The sequence below is a fragment of the Myotis lucifugus genome, unplaced genomic scaffold (genome assembly GCF_000147115.1).
Source record: "Myotis lucifugus unplaced genomic scaffold, Myoluc2.0 scaffold_51, whole genome shotgun sequence".
NCBI lineage: Eukaryota > Metazoa > Chordata > Mammalia > Chiroptera > Vespertilionidae > Myotis > Myotis lucifugus.
The window spans coordinates 6,036,823-6,054,325 of record NW_005871099.1 but is presented as its reverse complement, the minus strand read 5'-3'; the positions used below and the strand labels follow the sequence as shown (position 1 = coordinate 6,054,325).

General features: G+C 37.6%; 1 protein-coding gene across 1 annotated transcript in view; it reads left to right on the top strand.

Moving 5' to 3' along the window:
* The window catches only part of CNTNAP2 (contactin associated protein like 2), a 1,215,871-nt gene that overhangs the window by 389,379 nt on the left and 808,989 nt on the right, over nucleotides 1-17,503 (top strand). Inside the window, exon 9 of the mRNA XM_006088715.3 lies at nucleotides 4,582-4,731. Coding sequence (XP_006088777.1) covers nucleotides 4,582-4,731 — 150 coding nt within the window. The remainder of the gene's footprint in view (nucleotides 1-4,581; nucleotides 4,732-17,503) is intronic.

Here is a 17,503-nt window from a genome sequence, read left to right as displayed (position 1 = left end):
AGTACAGCTATACATGCAGTGTGTGTAGATGGTGCCAGGCATGTGTGGGCACTCAGGAAATTTGAGGCATAAGTCTCTTTTTTTTAAGTTCAAGCATCAGCACCCTTCTTTATCAGGCCTGTCCTGATCCACTGTCCAGCCATCAGGAACCCACTGTGTAGCAGGTATGGGTCCTTGGTGGGTGTCTCCCTTCTCAGGGACAATCATTGGCTATAGGATAGTGAGTGGAGGAATAACACCTCTTTCACAGCAAAGGAGAAGTGCTGCTTTAGTCCTATCTAGTGATGTGTTTGTTGTGATTTATGTTCTTTGATATTTTTAATAAAACTTGGAATGATAGTACATTTCTTTCCAGAATAAATGTATTGGTATTTATTATAAGTTTATATCTTATATCAATGATCTGATCAACTGTGGTATTCTGAGTGATTTCCATATGGTATTGAATTTCAAAAGTTCTTAAATGTCATTAATGTTTCATTTCATATGAATTAAAAATTATTAAGAAATATTGTTAATTTGTAAAATTCTTTAAAGAGGTGATTTCTTATAGCTTCTCTGATGAAAAACTAATTCTGTACTACTTATTCAAAATGGCAGATGGTCTAGGAAGTGATAAATGAAAAACACATTTTGGAGCAAGTCAGCAAGAGAGGTCATATAATTTTATTGTAGTCCGTCTTTCACGCAAAGTTGTTTGAGTCTCCCTTGCATTGGAGAGAATAGACTCAGGCAGAGGTGAAATATGCTGAAACGATGGCCTCCTCTTTTTTTCTCCTCATAAAATTTGACAGCTGAGTTCTGAATAGTGGGGGAAACTGCTTCTTGAGTGTCAAAAGGTCTAGATTAGAGTCTTAGCTCTACAAACTAATAACAAGATAGCAGGTTTAAGAGCACTGATCCACTCATTATAAAGTGAAGAGTCAACACAGAGCTCCCTTTGCTCAGTTTCACAACATATAGTGATGGTTTTAATACTCATGAACTTATTTTAATGTGCCTTGGGAGAAAATGCTAGAATTTGCTTCTCAACCCTGTAGTATAAGATTTCCATACTGATTACAATTTTAAGAGAAAACACCAATGTAAAAAAATACTAAAAGCCCTGTCCAGTATGTCTCAGTTGGTTGAGCATTGTTCCATGCAACCAAGAGGTCCCCAGTTAGATTCCTGGTCAGGGCACATGGCCAGGTTGTGGGTTCAATCCCCAGTAGGAGGCGTGCAGGAGGCAGCCAATGGATGTTTCTCTCTCGTTGGTGTTTCCATCTCTCTCTCCCTTCCTCTCTCTCTAAAAGCAATTAACATATTTTTATAGAGAAAATACTGAAAGACATATAGTATGTGATCTTCCAGTACAACAGAAATCTGACAGTGCAAATGCTGAAACTGGATGGTGTCTCAGTTTATACGCAACCCTCGTACTACGTGAGACAAGGATATCACCAGAAACTGAGCTCCTGTACAGTGGTGGCAGCAAATTGAAGTGTGTGTGTGTGTGTGTGTGTGTGTGTGTGTGTGTACACGTGTCCATGTGCGCACAGTGGAAAAGAACTCGACCACAAATGCACAGAGGTGATATAACATACTTTCTTTTTTGTTTTGTTTATATTTGTGTGTTTGTTGTAAGAATTCAGCCTCTGGAACCAAACAGATATATCTGAATTATAATTTGAAGTTCTGATATTTATTAGCTACAGATGCTTACATTTTATTAGATTCGGTTATCTCACCTACTTATTTGGGAAATATATATCTATATATTTTAATTTTCTGTGAATTATAAGTGAGTTAAATGCAAGTAAAATGCTTACCAGAGTGATTGCCCTAGAAAGCTTAGAACAGTGTATCTATAAATACTTGCATATACAGAGACCATGAAATTAGATTCGTCTCTAGAGTGAGCCTTTGGGCTATTATTTTTTTTTAATAACATGCAGATGAAGAAAAATTCAAAGAAGTAGCATATTTTATTTTGAGCAATTAGATAATTCTTTCCCCCATTGAAGAATGGGCTTCATTATATTTGCGGCCCATTCCTATTACAGACTGCTGAAGCTTGCCGCTGGATGATTATTAACATGAAAAGTTCAAAATAATAATTGGAACTAAAATGAATAGAAATCACAGTTCAGGCTCAGATGTGGCAGTGGCTGCTATCAACAGGCTGCTTTTTATCTTCAGTCCAGTGTCTCTAGTAATTAAGTTTCCTGGAGAAAATAAAGTAACCTTTTTATTTTAATCTGATTGGAATAATAGATATTTTGCCATGAACAATTAAGCTGATGATCTTCTTTCATAAATTAATTTTGTGAAGAAAAGATTTTCACAGGGATTTTTAGAAAGGCTTTCTGGTCTACCATATAGGATGGGACACTCTGTCAGCTAAAGACATCTTACAGGTGACTTCCTCTGATGTGTAATTATTTAGAATTAATTTTGTGATATGAACATTTGTAAGATTCATGTACTTGAGATCCTGACCCAAAATTGCATTTTAAAGCAGGGTTTATCACATTGTAAAGGCAAAAACAAAAGCCAGAATCAAAACCAGGCTCTTTTATGGTTAATCCATGCTAAACCCAGTTTTGTACTTGAGAGAAAAACATTATGGTAAAGATACAGGCCAACTACTTGAGAAGGAAGTTTTTCAGTAAACATTACTATTACTTGTCAGACAGCTAACTGATTTTAATTTAATTTTATTTTTAACCGCTCTATTGATTTTCAGAGAGAGAGAGAGAAAAAAACCCCCACTTATTTATTGATTTACTTATTTATGCATTCATTGGCTAATTCTTGTATGTGCCCTGACTAGGGATCGAACCTGCAACCTTGGTGTATCTGGTTGACACTCTAAGCACTTGAGCTATTGAGCCAGGGCCTGATTTTAATTTTAGAATAAGGTTTTACATTTGCATAGTAATTTCAGCACAAAAATTTTATATTTATCTGTGTATATGTATTATACATATTTTATAGTTTAGAAGTCATTTACTATAAGTTACTTTAGAGCAAGGAATTTTAATTTTCTCTGTTGAAATAAAATGTGCTCAAATATGTAATACTGAATTAAAATTTGAACATCTAAAATGAATACCTGAGAGGTGATTTTTGAAATGATATTTACCAGTATAATTTGTAATGATATTTACCAGTAAATACTACCTACATGTGACTATCTTCTAAGTTTCAAAAGGCCTTAATGTTTTTCTTTAAAGTAGCATTCCTGTTTGATAGTATAAAGCCACCACTGGTTTATGCTTTTTCTGTAAAGGACCACACAGTAAATAGTTAAGGCATTGCCAGGGAAACAGTCTCTGTAGCTGCTGTTTGTTTTACTCTGTCTTTGGCAATGTGTAAACAAGTGAGCGTGCCTGTAGTCCAATAAAACTTTATATGGACACTGAAATCTGAATTTTATATAATTTTTGCATATAAATTAACATTTTTCTTTTATTTATTTTTAATTATTAAAAACGTGAGAATATTTTTAGTTACCAGGCTGCACCAAAATGGACCGCAGCAGCCTGCCTTTGGTCTGTAAGCTTTGGTTTGCAGACCTCAGACCAGAGCCTGGGAGCCGTCATCAGCATTTTATTGATTTACTCTCATTCCATTTTTTGAGGCCTTTACCTGCTAGGCTTATCTTCAAGTTACTTCTACCTGTGGATTCTACATTATTCTACCTGGAGCCGACTAACACAAAATCACTTCCCTTGACAGAGCACAGAACTGTAAAAGGTCAAAGAAAGCCATTCTGACCCTCATAAACTTCTCTGTCTCTTCGTGTTTCTTAAAATCTTTCCAGATATTTATGTTCAGTGGCCATTCTCTATGTGCTTTTTAATTTTCTAATTATTCGTCATAAAATAAACACATTAAACAGAAACTTTATTGCCTGTGTAATGGAGAGCTTGATAGGATTTTTGTTCCCCAAGATCTTTATCCTAAGCATCAATGAAATGTGATTGTTAGGGGTGGGAGTTGTTGATTTGTTTTTTTTATTTTTTATTTATTTAAATATAACCTACTTCATTATAAAGATACCGTATTGGTAAATGATCAGATAATCCTGGTATTGTTTCCCATGCTTATTAGTGGTCAATTAGCACAAATAACTATAAAAATAGTTAATTTCTATCAACTGTACTTTCCATATGTTCTTATTGAGAAAAATTAATAATGCAAAAACAGTTTATAAAAAGAGAGACATTAGACAAATGTCATAAATCCATTTTATGATGGTAGAGGCTAGTAAAGCTAACCAGAAAATAAGTTATTAAATTAAAATGATTCATCATTACCTTCCAAACAACTTTATTTACTTCATTCATTTTCCCAAGTACCACAATAGCACATTAATATTATCTCCTTAGATTGGATTACATTATTCCTTACTTGGTTCAATGCAGAATAAAACACGATGTTAAGTAAACATGCAATATCAAATTTTTGTGCACCGGGCCTCTAGTTAAGATATAACTAATTTTTACTTATAAAGTTCTAACTGTTGATATTAAATATTGTTTAAAACTGAATAATCTTAAGAAAATAAATTTACTTTTATTTTGTACTTTACAGGTTCTGGGTTGAACGATGGACAGTGGCACGAGGTTCGTTTTCTTGCTAAGGAAAATTTTGCTATTCTCACCATTGATGGAGATGAGGCCTCAGCAGTTCGAACTAACAGTCCTCTTCAAGTTAAAACTGGAGAGAAGTACTTCTTCGGAGGTAAAAGACTGCCATTTTTTAAATCTTTTAACTAATACATTGATAAAAAATAGAGTTTCAATGAAGTTTGATTATAAAGTATTTATATTTGATTCAATGGACACAGTAGATATGGGGAAAATCAGTCATATCCCATTGTGTTAAAATAAGTGGCAAATTTGTTTCTTCATGATGAAGGTACTAAATGACATCAGCATATTATTCTAGTCCAATTCATGTATAAAGCATGAGATTCTGAATCTACTCATTTTCATAATACTATACTCAAAAGTCCTTGAATTCTATATTTGTCACCTATTCCTGTGTTATTACCCCAAAACTTGGTGGCTTACACAGCAAGCATTATCTCACAGTTACTCTAAATGAGGAAGTCAGGGATGGCTTAGCTGGGTTTTCCTGACTCAGGAGGGTCTCTCATGAAGTCATACCCAAGCTATTGAGTGTGGCTACATCATTTGAAGCCTGGATTTGGCTGGATGGTCTGCTTCCAAAAAGGCACACTCGCTTGGTTGACAGTCAGTGCTGGTATTGCCTGGGAGGCCTTAGTTCTCCTTCATGTGGCTCTGATCCTTCAAGAGGCCTCTCCTATAGGTGATTGGACTGAGAGAGAGGGAGCCGGAGAAGGCGGAGAAAGGGAATAGAGGGAAGGAGAGGGGAAAGGAAAGCCATAGCAAGAGAGAGTTTCCAGGATGTAAGCCAAAGTTTTCTTACAATTCATCTTGTAAATGGCATCCCACCAGTTTGGTTATATACAGTTTATTAGAAATGAGTCACTAAATCTAAGCCACACATAAAGGAAGGGATCACACAAGGACACAGGGGTTATTCAGGCCATCTTAGAGACTGCCTGCACACATCTTAGTTCTTAAGTAATGAAAAAATTAATAAGGAGGAGGATTCTCTTAATGATAAATTTTACTACATGTAAGAGAGTGTTGTAGCACAAACTAGAAAGTTTTCTATGTTGAGGAATGCATCCTGGAAGAAAATGATTTTTTTTAATCATTAATGAAATATGGCGACACCCTTTATTAATGTGCTAGGTTTTTTGTCTAGAGCAATATATCCTTTATTAGATTATTGCCTTTCTCATCTTAAATCATGCAATGTGAAATCTAAACAAATACACTGCATCATTAGAAAAGGCCTTGGTTTAAACTTTAAAGATATATGTGCACATATATTTGCCTCTAAAATATAGCTATTAATATTCACATATATATTTATCTGCTTATATAAAATAAGTTTCATAGATCATTATATGTATCCATTTTTTTCTGATTATTAGAATCAGTCTACTTTAGAGCAGCCATCTCATACAGGGGTGGGCAAAAGCAGGTTTATAGTTCGCTGTGAGTATGTGAAACAGAGCTTATTTTTATATTATTATTTATCAATCATTGTTATTATTTATTTGTATTACAACTATAAACCTACTTTTAACACCCCTGTGTGTCTTGTTCCCAATTGAATCACCAAGGTTCTACAAAAATTCCTGGAATATAGTAGATGATGAATAAATAATTACGAATGAATTAGTAAGTTCTGAAAAATAGGCGACACCAGCATTTTATTCCCTGTTATCTAAAAGAAGAAACAGGAGCCCCAGGAGCTTTACTGACTTGCCACTGAGTTTGTAGCCAGTGCCTGGACTCGAGATCTCTGACTCCTGTCCCAGGGAGTGTCTCCCTCTGTGTCATGGTTTGATGATGAGTGACAACTCGGAGACAGAAGTCCTGACCTAGACCTCTGCATCTGTAATCTTTCATGGCATTTATTAGGAATTAAAACTACCGAAGTTTCAAAAGGCTCATAATAAATAGTTGATGAGTGGATGAAAGTCAGCCATCTTATTGATGTGAGAAAAAGCAGCCCAATAGCCCAATAGCCCAACTGGTTTTCCTCCAAAGAGATATTTGATATGATGGGCTTTTGGCCAACAGTTGTTATTGTTGTCATAGAAAATGGATCACTGTAGTCCGTTGGAAAGCTGTTGATAATTCCTACCCATCCAAGTGACAGTGGAATGTCTTTGGCCATGGATGAGCTTGCTGAATGTCTAAGGCCTGTTGTGATCTATTTCCATCTAGATGGGTAAGCAAACAGCTGTAACCACAAATTTATGGCACAGAGCTTATCGGAGATGAGGGCTTTATAGATTGCCACTTACTTCACCAATTTTGGTTTTCAAACCGAGCAGTCTGCAGCATGTTTCTTCTCTCTTGGGTTGCTGATCTTCCATTGAGAAAAGCTGTCAGCAAATGGTCTTGATGCTCCCTTGATTATATCTTCATTAGCTGAGTCCGCAGGGTGTGTAAAAATCACTAGGGGAACTCCTCACAATTCAAGTTCTCAGGTTCTGCCCCTAGAACATGAAAATGCAAGATGCTGAGAAAGTAAAGAATTCTAAACCTCAAGTGATTCTGACACCACTGGTCTAAGGAAGAGAATTGTAGATGGACCTCAGCCAAGTTGGATGCACATTGTTTTAGATTATTTTTGAAAGACAACATCAACCACTGAAAGTGAGATAAGTAAGACATAGCTACTTTTCAAATAGCTTTGGCACCTTGAAACAGTGAAATAAAGTCAGAGTCCAAGGTCTAGTGCACAGGTAGATTTTTGTTAAATGAATAATTGTAGCAAGTTGGCACAGCACTGTTGATGCACATGCTTCTATAAGCTCAATGAAGTCCTAGCTCTCTGACTTGCTCTACCTTGAATAACATGTTCTCTTTGGGCAGCTGTAGCATAGTTCTGGAAGCAGGATTTAGCTACACTCAGAGTCAGGCCACAGCAAGCCTCCTAAGCTAGTGGCTGGCACAGGATCACTAAGTGATCCAGACTCTAGAGCAGTGGTTCTCAACCTTCCTAATGCCGCGACCCTTTAATACAGTTCTTCATGTTGTGGTGACCCCCAATTTCATTGTTACAAATTGAACATAATTAAAGCATAGTGATTAATCACAAAAACAATATGTAATTATATATGTGTTTTCCGATGGTCTTAGGCGACCCCTGTGAAAGGGTCGTTCGACCCCCAAAGGGGTCACGACCCACAGGTAGAGAACCGCTGCTCTAGAGCCTTCTCCTGTGCTCAGGTCACAGGCCTCCCTGGGGTCATACGTCATCTTACAGGCTGCAGGTGTCTTGAAAAGATGTTTTGCCAAACTACATATCCTCAATACCTTTCATTTCACCACTGAGACCTCTTTTCCAATGTCATCTAACATTTTTGCTGATTATCAAACCACTAATTTCACCAAAGAAAACCCAACCTGGCATTCAGTGAGCTGCTTGGAGGAAGAGAGCAGAAATCCTGGTTTCTGAAACAATGCTCAGGACTACCTCTGGCACCTGTCTTCCAGATTAGAACACTGGCTGCCTCTGGGCTGTAACTTGAAACACACACAACCACACAAGTTCATACCGTGTATGCTGAAAATGTTAAAAAAAAGTCACATGTTCTAATGAAAGCATCTTCGGAAACATTAGTATAGGGGGAAGAAATATCGACTTTGTTCCAAAAAAAATAAATGAGCTTTGAATCATGCACACTTGATTTTGGATCCTGGCTTCACTTTAGTTGATAGATAACTTTAATAATTTGTTCTACTTTCTTCATCTATTACAAGGCAGTGGAATCTGCTTTGTGACATTGCACAGCATGACCTGTTAAACCCAGGGCCTGGCCCTAGGGATGCTAAATAATGACTGCCTTTCCAATTTATCTGGAGACTTTAACTCACAAAGAGACAACACTTCCCCACCCCCAGGGAAGATTCCAGATTTCACACCCTGTGCTTATCCAAAGCCTCTCACCAACTTCTCCACTACTCAAAGCGTTTCCTCATTAGACACAAATTGTTTTCCTGCTAGCTGAAAATTTTATGTAAAGGTCTCCTGCCCTCACGTATGTGGTGACAGAGGCTAAAACATGTCCCTGCTTTGTTTGTTTTGAATTTAAGTCCTAGTCATGCAGCTGCTTTTGCATGGACTGCCCCGCTGTTTCACACCCCTGTGAGGTTTTATCTCCTGTGCCTGCTCCTCGATAATCCCAGAGAAGATCTTGGTTCTCCTCAGTAACACTGATGATCAGATATTTCAGCACAAAGAGTTTTTTGCCTTGTTCTTTCCTGGGAATAAACAGAAAAAGAAAGTTTAAGGTAGGATATTTCTTCAGCAAAAGATAGTTTAGCTGCTTTAACTCTTCCTCTACCGCTCACCTGGAATTCCTTTTGTTAACACTTTATTAACTTTAATAATCAAATAATAATAGAATAATTTATGTATTAACTGCTTGCTTGGTAATAAGCTTTCTGATCTTGGCCTGGGGCCATGGTAATAGGAGAGTGGAAAGATTTTTAAATTTCTAAATTGTCTTAGGATTGGCATTTTTTATTATCCCTGTTTTTTTCATTTAAAAAGAGAAGAGGAGAGGTAAAAAGTTCCAGAGCCAGTCTTATTGGAAGGGAGTTGTAAGAAACACAGTGGGAGGTGGCAGCTCTGAAGAAAGAGCCAATCCTTGCCCAGCCAGGCTGGCTCAGTGGTTGAGCATTGACCTATAAACCAGGAGGACACGGTTCAATTCCCAGTGAGGGCATATGCCTGGGTTGTGGGCTCAATCCCCAGTGTGGGGCATGCAGGGTGCAGCCAATCAATGATTCTCTCTCATCATTGATGTTTCTCTCTCCCTCTCCCTTCCTCTCTGAAATCAATAAAGATATATTTAAAAAATTAAAAGATCACATCCCTTTCCAGTTACACATCTAAACTCACCAGTGCAGAGCCCTTTAATCCCACTGAATACAGTTAGTAGTTACATGTACAAGAGGCCAGAGGATTTCTTATCCCCACCTGGACTGTCAGTTTCTGCCACACAGGCCTCCCCCCAATAAATATTAGGTAAGAGACACTGATTGTGCTGGCCTAGAACAGCTGATCATATCAAAATCAGGGATAAGATTCCATTATGATGGCAGATATAACTTTTCAGGATCTTGAAGATAAAAATAATTGTTTATTAGATCAGGTTCCATGTTTTATCTGAGTGCAATATATGTCTGTGACTAAAAGGTAGCAGAGCCAGGGTTTAAGTAATTTAATTTACTAAATATTTACTGAAACGTGGCAATATTATTTGTGCTGAAGCAGTAAACCAGTAAGAAAAACAAAAACAAAAAACCTTGCTCTCAGAAGGTTACATTCCAGTAGAGATAACTAACACATTCATAAATTGAGTCTATTCGGGAGACAGTGAATGAGGGCAGACGATGGGAAGTTCTTGGGGAAGGGGTTGATTAGGATGGCCATTCCAAATCATGTGGCAGGGAAAGCCCCAATGAAGGTGGGATATGAGCAAAGAGCTCATGGAGGTGAGGGAACAGATTTGGAGGAGCGAGGGGTAGGGGCAACCCTGGAAGAAGGAAAGGAAGTATAACATGATGTGAAGCTGAGGAATATGTGGGGAGTGTGAATGTAGGGGTCTGGCAGGGCTTTGGGAATGTGCGTAGGCAGAGGCGGGACTATGAAGCCTTTGACTCAGTGAGATGGAAAGTCAAGTCCAGACCAGCCTGGCATCAGATAAAAGAAGTTCGTCTATGAAAGCACTCAGAATCAGGAAGGTCTTCTAACGTGAGGGCTAAGACAGATTTGGAAACCAAGGGGCAGGTGGTAGTAATAGATAACATTTATTGCACATTCACTGTTTGTGGGAAGTTGTATCTATAACTTTTTTCCCCATCGTTATTGAGGTACATTTGATAACTAAAAACTGTATGGATTTTTTTTAAAAAAATAAAATGACCTCTGAAGCCACTGTTTTGAAAAAAGACCACAGAGGGCACTGGTGACTGTAGCAATAATCCAGGTAAAGAGATGGACTAGGTTGTAGCTGGGTGAGGGCCATATGTGGGGGCTGGGTCGGGGAACGATCAATTCTGAAAACATTTTTTGTAATTCAAGCCAGCAGGACTTGCCCACAGTGGGACATGGGCTGTGCGATAGGAAAAGGAATCAAGAATAACACCAGTCTGCCTGATAAAAAGCCTTGGGCTTTCCCTTCCCACCATTCCACACTTTCTCCTTCCCCTTCTAAACTTTGGGGTCCAGTTGCCAGTGTTTCCCTAAAAATTGCTTCCAACCTGTGCATCATAAACTACTGAACATGTTGTTGTCCATGCAGGAACCTGTCATTCCTCCTCGGAAACTATGAGGATCATGAACCACACCCCCCCCCCACATACACACACACACACACACACATACACACACACACTCACTCTCACTCTCACTCTCACTCTCACAGTTTGTTCTTTTTACTGCACCACACATGAGATATATCAGGGTCAAGAGTCTACTGATTTAAAATCATCTCAGGTAAAATAAATTCCATTAAGTCTCCAATTTGGGGACCACACCACCATCCGGAAAGGCAAGTGGAGAATACTGACTCAAAACATAAAATCAATGGCCTCTTGAAATATTAGTTCACATATAACCTCCTGGTGCCTAGACTTCCAGCTTGAAAGTATGTCCTGATTGTAATCTTTTCCTCTTGGTCTTCTTTCCATTTATGGTCCAACTGTACTGAAACTGGAGGGGGTTAAGAAATAAACTATTAATTGCCTTTTGAGAAATAAAATGGAAGTTAACCATTACCTATATTTACATAGTGCTGGATATCATTTATTATTATTAAAATAGGTGGGTGCCCCTGTATAATTTGCCTCTCTTTGAAATACTAATTTAGTATTAATGGTAGAGTCACTTTTTCTGACCAACTAACAATCTATTAAATTTTAAAATGACAAATGAGGAAATCACAAGTTAGAGATTACTGTAAATTGTTAATAGTGTATTTGATGTGGAATGGCTAATATTATGTAATAATTAGAATTCATTTTTTATTGCTTTTGAACCCATCAATTAATATTTTGTTCATATTGATTTTTATTGTTCCTTTATTATTTCACCCTGGCACATTATTAAATGTGATTTTTTCCTCCTTTTTTTTTTTTTTTGGCTAGAGAGGGTTGGTCTTCCCTTATTGTAGTGAGTTAACCTAGTAACTCTTTCTCAATTATTAGTTTCTGAAACAGAATTTGATTGTACATAAACAAATGCATGCTCATTTAAATATTCAGATCAGTATTTGCTATTCTATCCAAATTCTTTCTCCACTTAAAAAGAAAATGCAATTTAAAGCTATTTCTTTCCATTATAGGAACACTAACAGGGAGAAATGGTTCTCTTTCAGTCCAATTCCCAAAGAAATTTTGTTTGTTTTAGTTTATTTTCCAATTATGTGCATAAAAGAAAAGGGCAAAGAAGAGGAAGGGAATTGCACAATGAAATTGAACACATTAACCTCATCCGAAAGGAAAGTATTCATTATGTAGTCCCCAATTCCAAGGACCATTTCATATCGCCAATAAATAAAATTTGACTAAAGCTATGATTTTGGTTAATTATCACTAGAATTATTGTGATATTCTATATGCCTTTGCCTTTTTCCTGTGACTAGCTTGAATTGGGAATATTCAAATTTAAGACAGAAGTTTAAGTAGTTTTTCAAATAAAAAAATCATGAAATTATGAAAACTTTGACTTGTAAGAATTGTCTTAACCCTGTGACTATTTATCCCTGCATACTCTGCTTTCTTGCCTCCTTACATTAATTTTTCTACTTTAAAAACTCTGGACTAAGAAAATAATGTTCTGAGTGTGGAAATAATACAGATATCCCTACAAAGATGTAAATTAAAATATGATTTCTCGGTGTGCATCTTTTAGGAATTATCTCCCATATCTGAAATGCTCTGAAGTTGAAAAAATTGATCAAAATTTAAAATTGACTTGTATATCTGGTGCAAATGTGTGATATATATCAAGTTTTTACTTGTAGACCATAACTATTTCTCCTGCTTATTCCATGTAGTTAATTTTATAATGCTTTACCCAAAAAATGAAGCAATTTATACTTTCCCTTTTCATGAGTAATGCTTCAGTTCGATGCTGTAAAGATCAGAGGTTAAGACAATTAGACTTTGGAAAGTATTTGGCACAATAACTCTGAAGGATAATGAGGTGAAAGAGTTGGTCTGACACCTGAGGAGGAAAGAGGGAAGGACAAAGATTGCATAGGACCCCCGATTGTATCTGTGCTGGGATAGTGCTGGTTGGCTGTGGGCCACCAAAATTACCTGTTAGAATCCCATGTCACATAGAAATGGTCTGACTTGAGTTCTCTTGCCATGTTGAGTAATTGACTGGTGCAGGGTGGGGGAATATGGGCTCAACAGGAGGGCATCTGTGGACTCTAAATAGACCAGCCAACTGTGACCCTCAAAGAGGAAAGGAGATGTGACCTGCAGCCCTTCTTGGCCACCAAAAGTTATTGGGTAATGATCCAAATAAGAGAAAACAAAAGATCTAGGGAGTTCTTTCTAGCAATTCTTTACAAACCAGAGAAGTTTTGTTGTGGTGGTTGTTTTCTAATAAAATTGGTATTCCTGTTTACATTTCTGATTCGCCTTGGCTGAATGAATAGAGGAAATTATTTTAAAGTACTGATTTTTAAAAATTGCTGAAAATTCAAATAATAATATGTGCAGAAACAAAACTGAAATGGATTCCAGTGTCCACAATTGGGCTCATCTGCTATCATTTATTTTTGTTTGCCTGTTTTGTTTTTCCTTTAGATAGTCAATCATTTCTATGTAAACTTCTCCCTTTGAACTAGAAAGTAAGTTCTTTCTGAGTGTGTGACTCTTCCCCCCCGCCACCCCTCCCATTGTTGAGTTTTTAAAGAAGATCACAGACTTAAAAATAAGCAAGCAATGGGCAAAGGACCTAAATAGACACTTTTCAAAAGAGGACATTCAGAAAGCCAAGAGACATATGAAAACATGCTCAAAGTCACTAATCATCCCAGAGATGCAAATCAAAACAACAATGAGGTACCATCTCATATCTGTCAGAATGGCTATCATCAACAAATCAACAAACGACAAGTGCTGGAGAAGATGTGGAGAAAAAGGAACACTCATGCACTGCTGGTGGGAATGCAGACTGGTGCAGCCACTATGGAAGACAGTATGGAGTTTCCTCAAAAACTGGAAATGGAACTCCCATTTGACCCTGTGATCCCACTTCTAGGAATATATCCCAAGAAACCTGAAACACCAATCAGAAGGATGTATGCACCCCTATGTTCATAACAGCACAATTCACCATAGCTAAGATCTGGAAACAGCCTAAGTGCCCATCAGCAGATGAATGGATTAGAACACTGTGGTACATCTACACAATGGAATACTATGCTGCTATAAAAAAGAAGGAATTCTTACCATTTGCAACAGCATGGATGGAACTGGAGAACATTATGCTAAGTGAAATAAGCCAGTCAATGAAAGAAAAATACCACATGATCTCACTCATTTATGGATAATTAAGACCATTATAAACTGATGAACAAAAATAGATACAGAGGCAGAGCAGCCTCGAACAGACTGTGAAACTACAGCGGGAAGGCTGGGGAGGGTGGGGGGGGGTGGGTAAGAGATAAACCAAAGGACTTGTATGCATGCATATAAGCATAACCAATGGACACAAGACACTGGGTGGTAGGGGAGGCCAGGGGAAGGTCAAGGGGAGAAAAAAAAAAGGAGACATATGTAATACTCTTTGTAATACTTTAAGCCAGCGGTTCTCAACCTGTGGGTCTCGACCCCTTTGGCGGTCGAACCACCCTTTCACAGGGGTCGCCTAAGACCATCCTGCATATCAGATATTTACATTATGATTCATAACAGTAGCAACATTACAGTTATGAAGTAGCAACGAAAATAATTTTATGGTTGGGTCACAACATGAGGAACTGTATTTAAAGGGCCAGAAGGTTGAGAACCACTGCACTAATCAAATAGAATCTTTGCTAAAATCTCACTTTTTTAAGTTAACATTTTGGCAGGAGTTTGCAGGTGGGGGTGGGGGGTGGGGAGCAGGACTGGAGGCTCTGCTTGCCCAGCTCAGTAGCCAGCTATCCCTCAAATAATTAAGAATTATTACCCATTCTCCAAGGAAACTTTATAGTAATTAGGAATTTATAAGTCTCTGGCCTTTAAGGCTCTAAAAAAGGATGAATCTCTTGTAGGGAAATTCTGAGTCTTTTTTTAGTATAGAGTGTGGAGGAGGATTTGAGGTATTAGGACAAAAACTTCGTAGGTGTTCAAGTCAGATGTATTCAGAGTCTGGCCCTAATTTTTTTTTTATCATTTTCACACATTTTCCATCAAACATCCCTAAGGCTCTCCAATATCTGGCTCTTCTGATCTCCCTTCCCTGCAGTTAAACATAATGAGTGCAGAAAATGCTACAGCACCTCCTCCAGCAAACCTGATCTGTAGCCACAGACAGGTTCTCTAGCTCTGTTTCACAAAATGCCTAAGGTTGGGAAGAGAGGCCTCCTCTGCTTTCTCAGACCCTTACTGGATCAAAGAGTGTGCAAATATGAAATTTGAATGAGGATGTTCTCTGCCAGGGAGGACCATGTGAAATTCCTACCGGGGAAAATCTAGATGTCTCAGAACATCTCCAATAAAACAAAATCCTTTAATACCATCAGAATTTTTTTCTATTATTCATGGCTATTGCACAAACTAAGTGATTGTGACTCTTGAATTCAATAGGTATACATGGTTTTAGGGTTAATATTTCAAAGAAAAGAATTTATGGAATATAAAAGGAGAATGGCTCTTAGAATACCTATAGTTAATACTATACGTGGAAATAATGTTTGCGAAAGATCAAAAGGGAAGAGAAATGTCAGTTGGGCTTCAGGGTGGAATTCAGAGTGAGCAGGCTGAATGAAGCAGGGAGGACACTCAGAAGTAGAAGTGATTCTGGTAGTTGCCGGGCTAGTGCAAAAGTTAACCATTGATTCAAAGACCGTTAGGTGGAAATCTGTGTATTTGCTAAGATAATGCATGTTTTTGAACAAGCTCCTATACCTTCATACACATAAGGATTTTCTAGGGCTCCTCTTTAAAAAGAGTATCAGGCTCATCCTTAGTAAAAATTTGAGGTAGGGTCAATGCATTTTAACCAAGCATCCAGGTGACTTCTTTTCTGTTTGCTTGTTTTTTATGAACTATTTATTGAGATTTACATAGCACAAAATTCACTATTTACAGTGTAGAATTTAGTGGTTTTTAGTATTTTTGCAGAGATGTGTAACCACCATCACAATCTAATTTTAGGTCATTTTTCTAATTTCAAGTAGAAAGCTCTGGCTCATTAGGAGTCTCTCCACATTCTCCAATAACATCCCCCAGCCCTAGGCAGCCCCTAATCTACTTTCTGTCTATAGGTTTGCCAATTCTGGACATTTTTTAATTGTTTTATTGCTTAAAGTATTACAAAGAGTATTACATATGTCTCCTTTTTTTCCCGCCCTTGACAATCCCCTGGCCTCCCCTACCCCCCAGTGTCTTATGTCCATTAGTTATGCTTATATGCATGCATACAAGTCCTTCGGTTGATCTCTTACCCTCCCCTCCTGCCCCCCAACCCTCCCCGGCCTTCCCACTGTAGTTTGACAGTCTGTTCGAGGCTGCTCTGCCTCTGTATCTATTTTTGTTCATAAGTTTATAATGGTTTTTGTTATCCATAAATGAGTGAGATCATGTGGTATTTTTCCTTCATTGACTGGCTTATTTCACTTAGCATAATGCTCTCCAGTTCCATCTATGCTGTTGCAAATGGCAAGAATTCCTTCTTTTTTTACAGCAGCATAGTATTCCATTGTGTAGATGTACCACAGTGTTCTAATCCATTCATCTACTGATGGGCACTTAGGCTGTTTCCAGATCTTAGCTATGGTGAATTGTGCTGTTATGAACATAGGGGTGCATATATCCTTTCTGATTGGTGTTTCTGTTATCTTGGGATATATTCCTAGAAGTGGGATCATGGGGTCAAATGGAAGTTCCATCTTTTAGTTTTTTGAGGAAACTCCATACTGTCTTCCATAGTGGCTGCACCAGTCTGCATTCCCACCAGCAGTGCACGAGTGTTCCTTTTTCTCCACATCCTCTCCAGCACTTGTCATTTGTTGATTTGTTGATGATAGCCATTCTGACAGATATGAGATGGTACCTCATTGTTGTTTTGATTTGCATTTCTAGGATGATTAGTGACTTTGAGCATGTTTTCATATGTCTCTTGGCTTTCTGAATGTCCTCTTTTGAAAAGTGTCTATTTAGGTCCTTTGCCCATTTTTTGATTGGATTGTTTATCTTCCTTTTGTTAAGTTGTATGAGTTCCCTATAAATGTTGGAGATTAAACCCTTATCGTTGATAACATTGGCAAATATGTTCTCCCATGTAGTGGGCTTTCTTGTTGTTTTGTTAATGGTTTCTTTTGCTGTGTAGAAGCTTTTTATTTTGATGTAGTCCCATTTGTTTATTTTCTCTTTAGTTTCCAATGCCCTAGGAGCTGTATCGGTGAAGAAATTGCTTCTGCATATGTCTGAGATTTTGTTGCCTTTGGATTCTTCTAGTATTTTTATGGTTTCCCATCTTATATTTAAGTCCTTTATCCATTTTGAGTTTATTTTTGTGTATGGTGTAAGTTGGTGGTCTAGTTTCATTTTTTTGCATGTATCTGTCCAATTTTCCCAACACCATTTATTGAAGAGACTATCTTGACTCCGTTGTATGTTCTTGCCTCCTTTGCATTTAAAATTTTATATATATATATATATATATA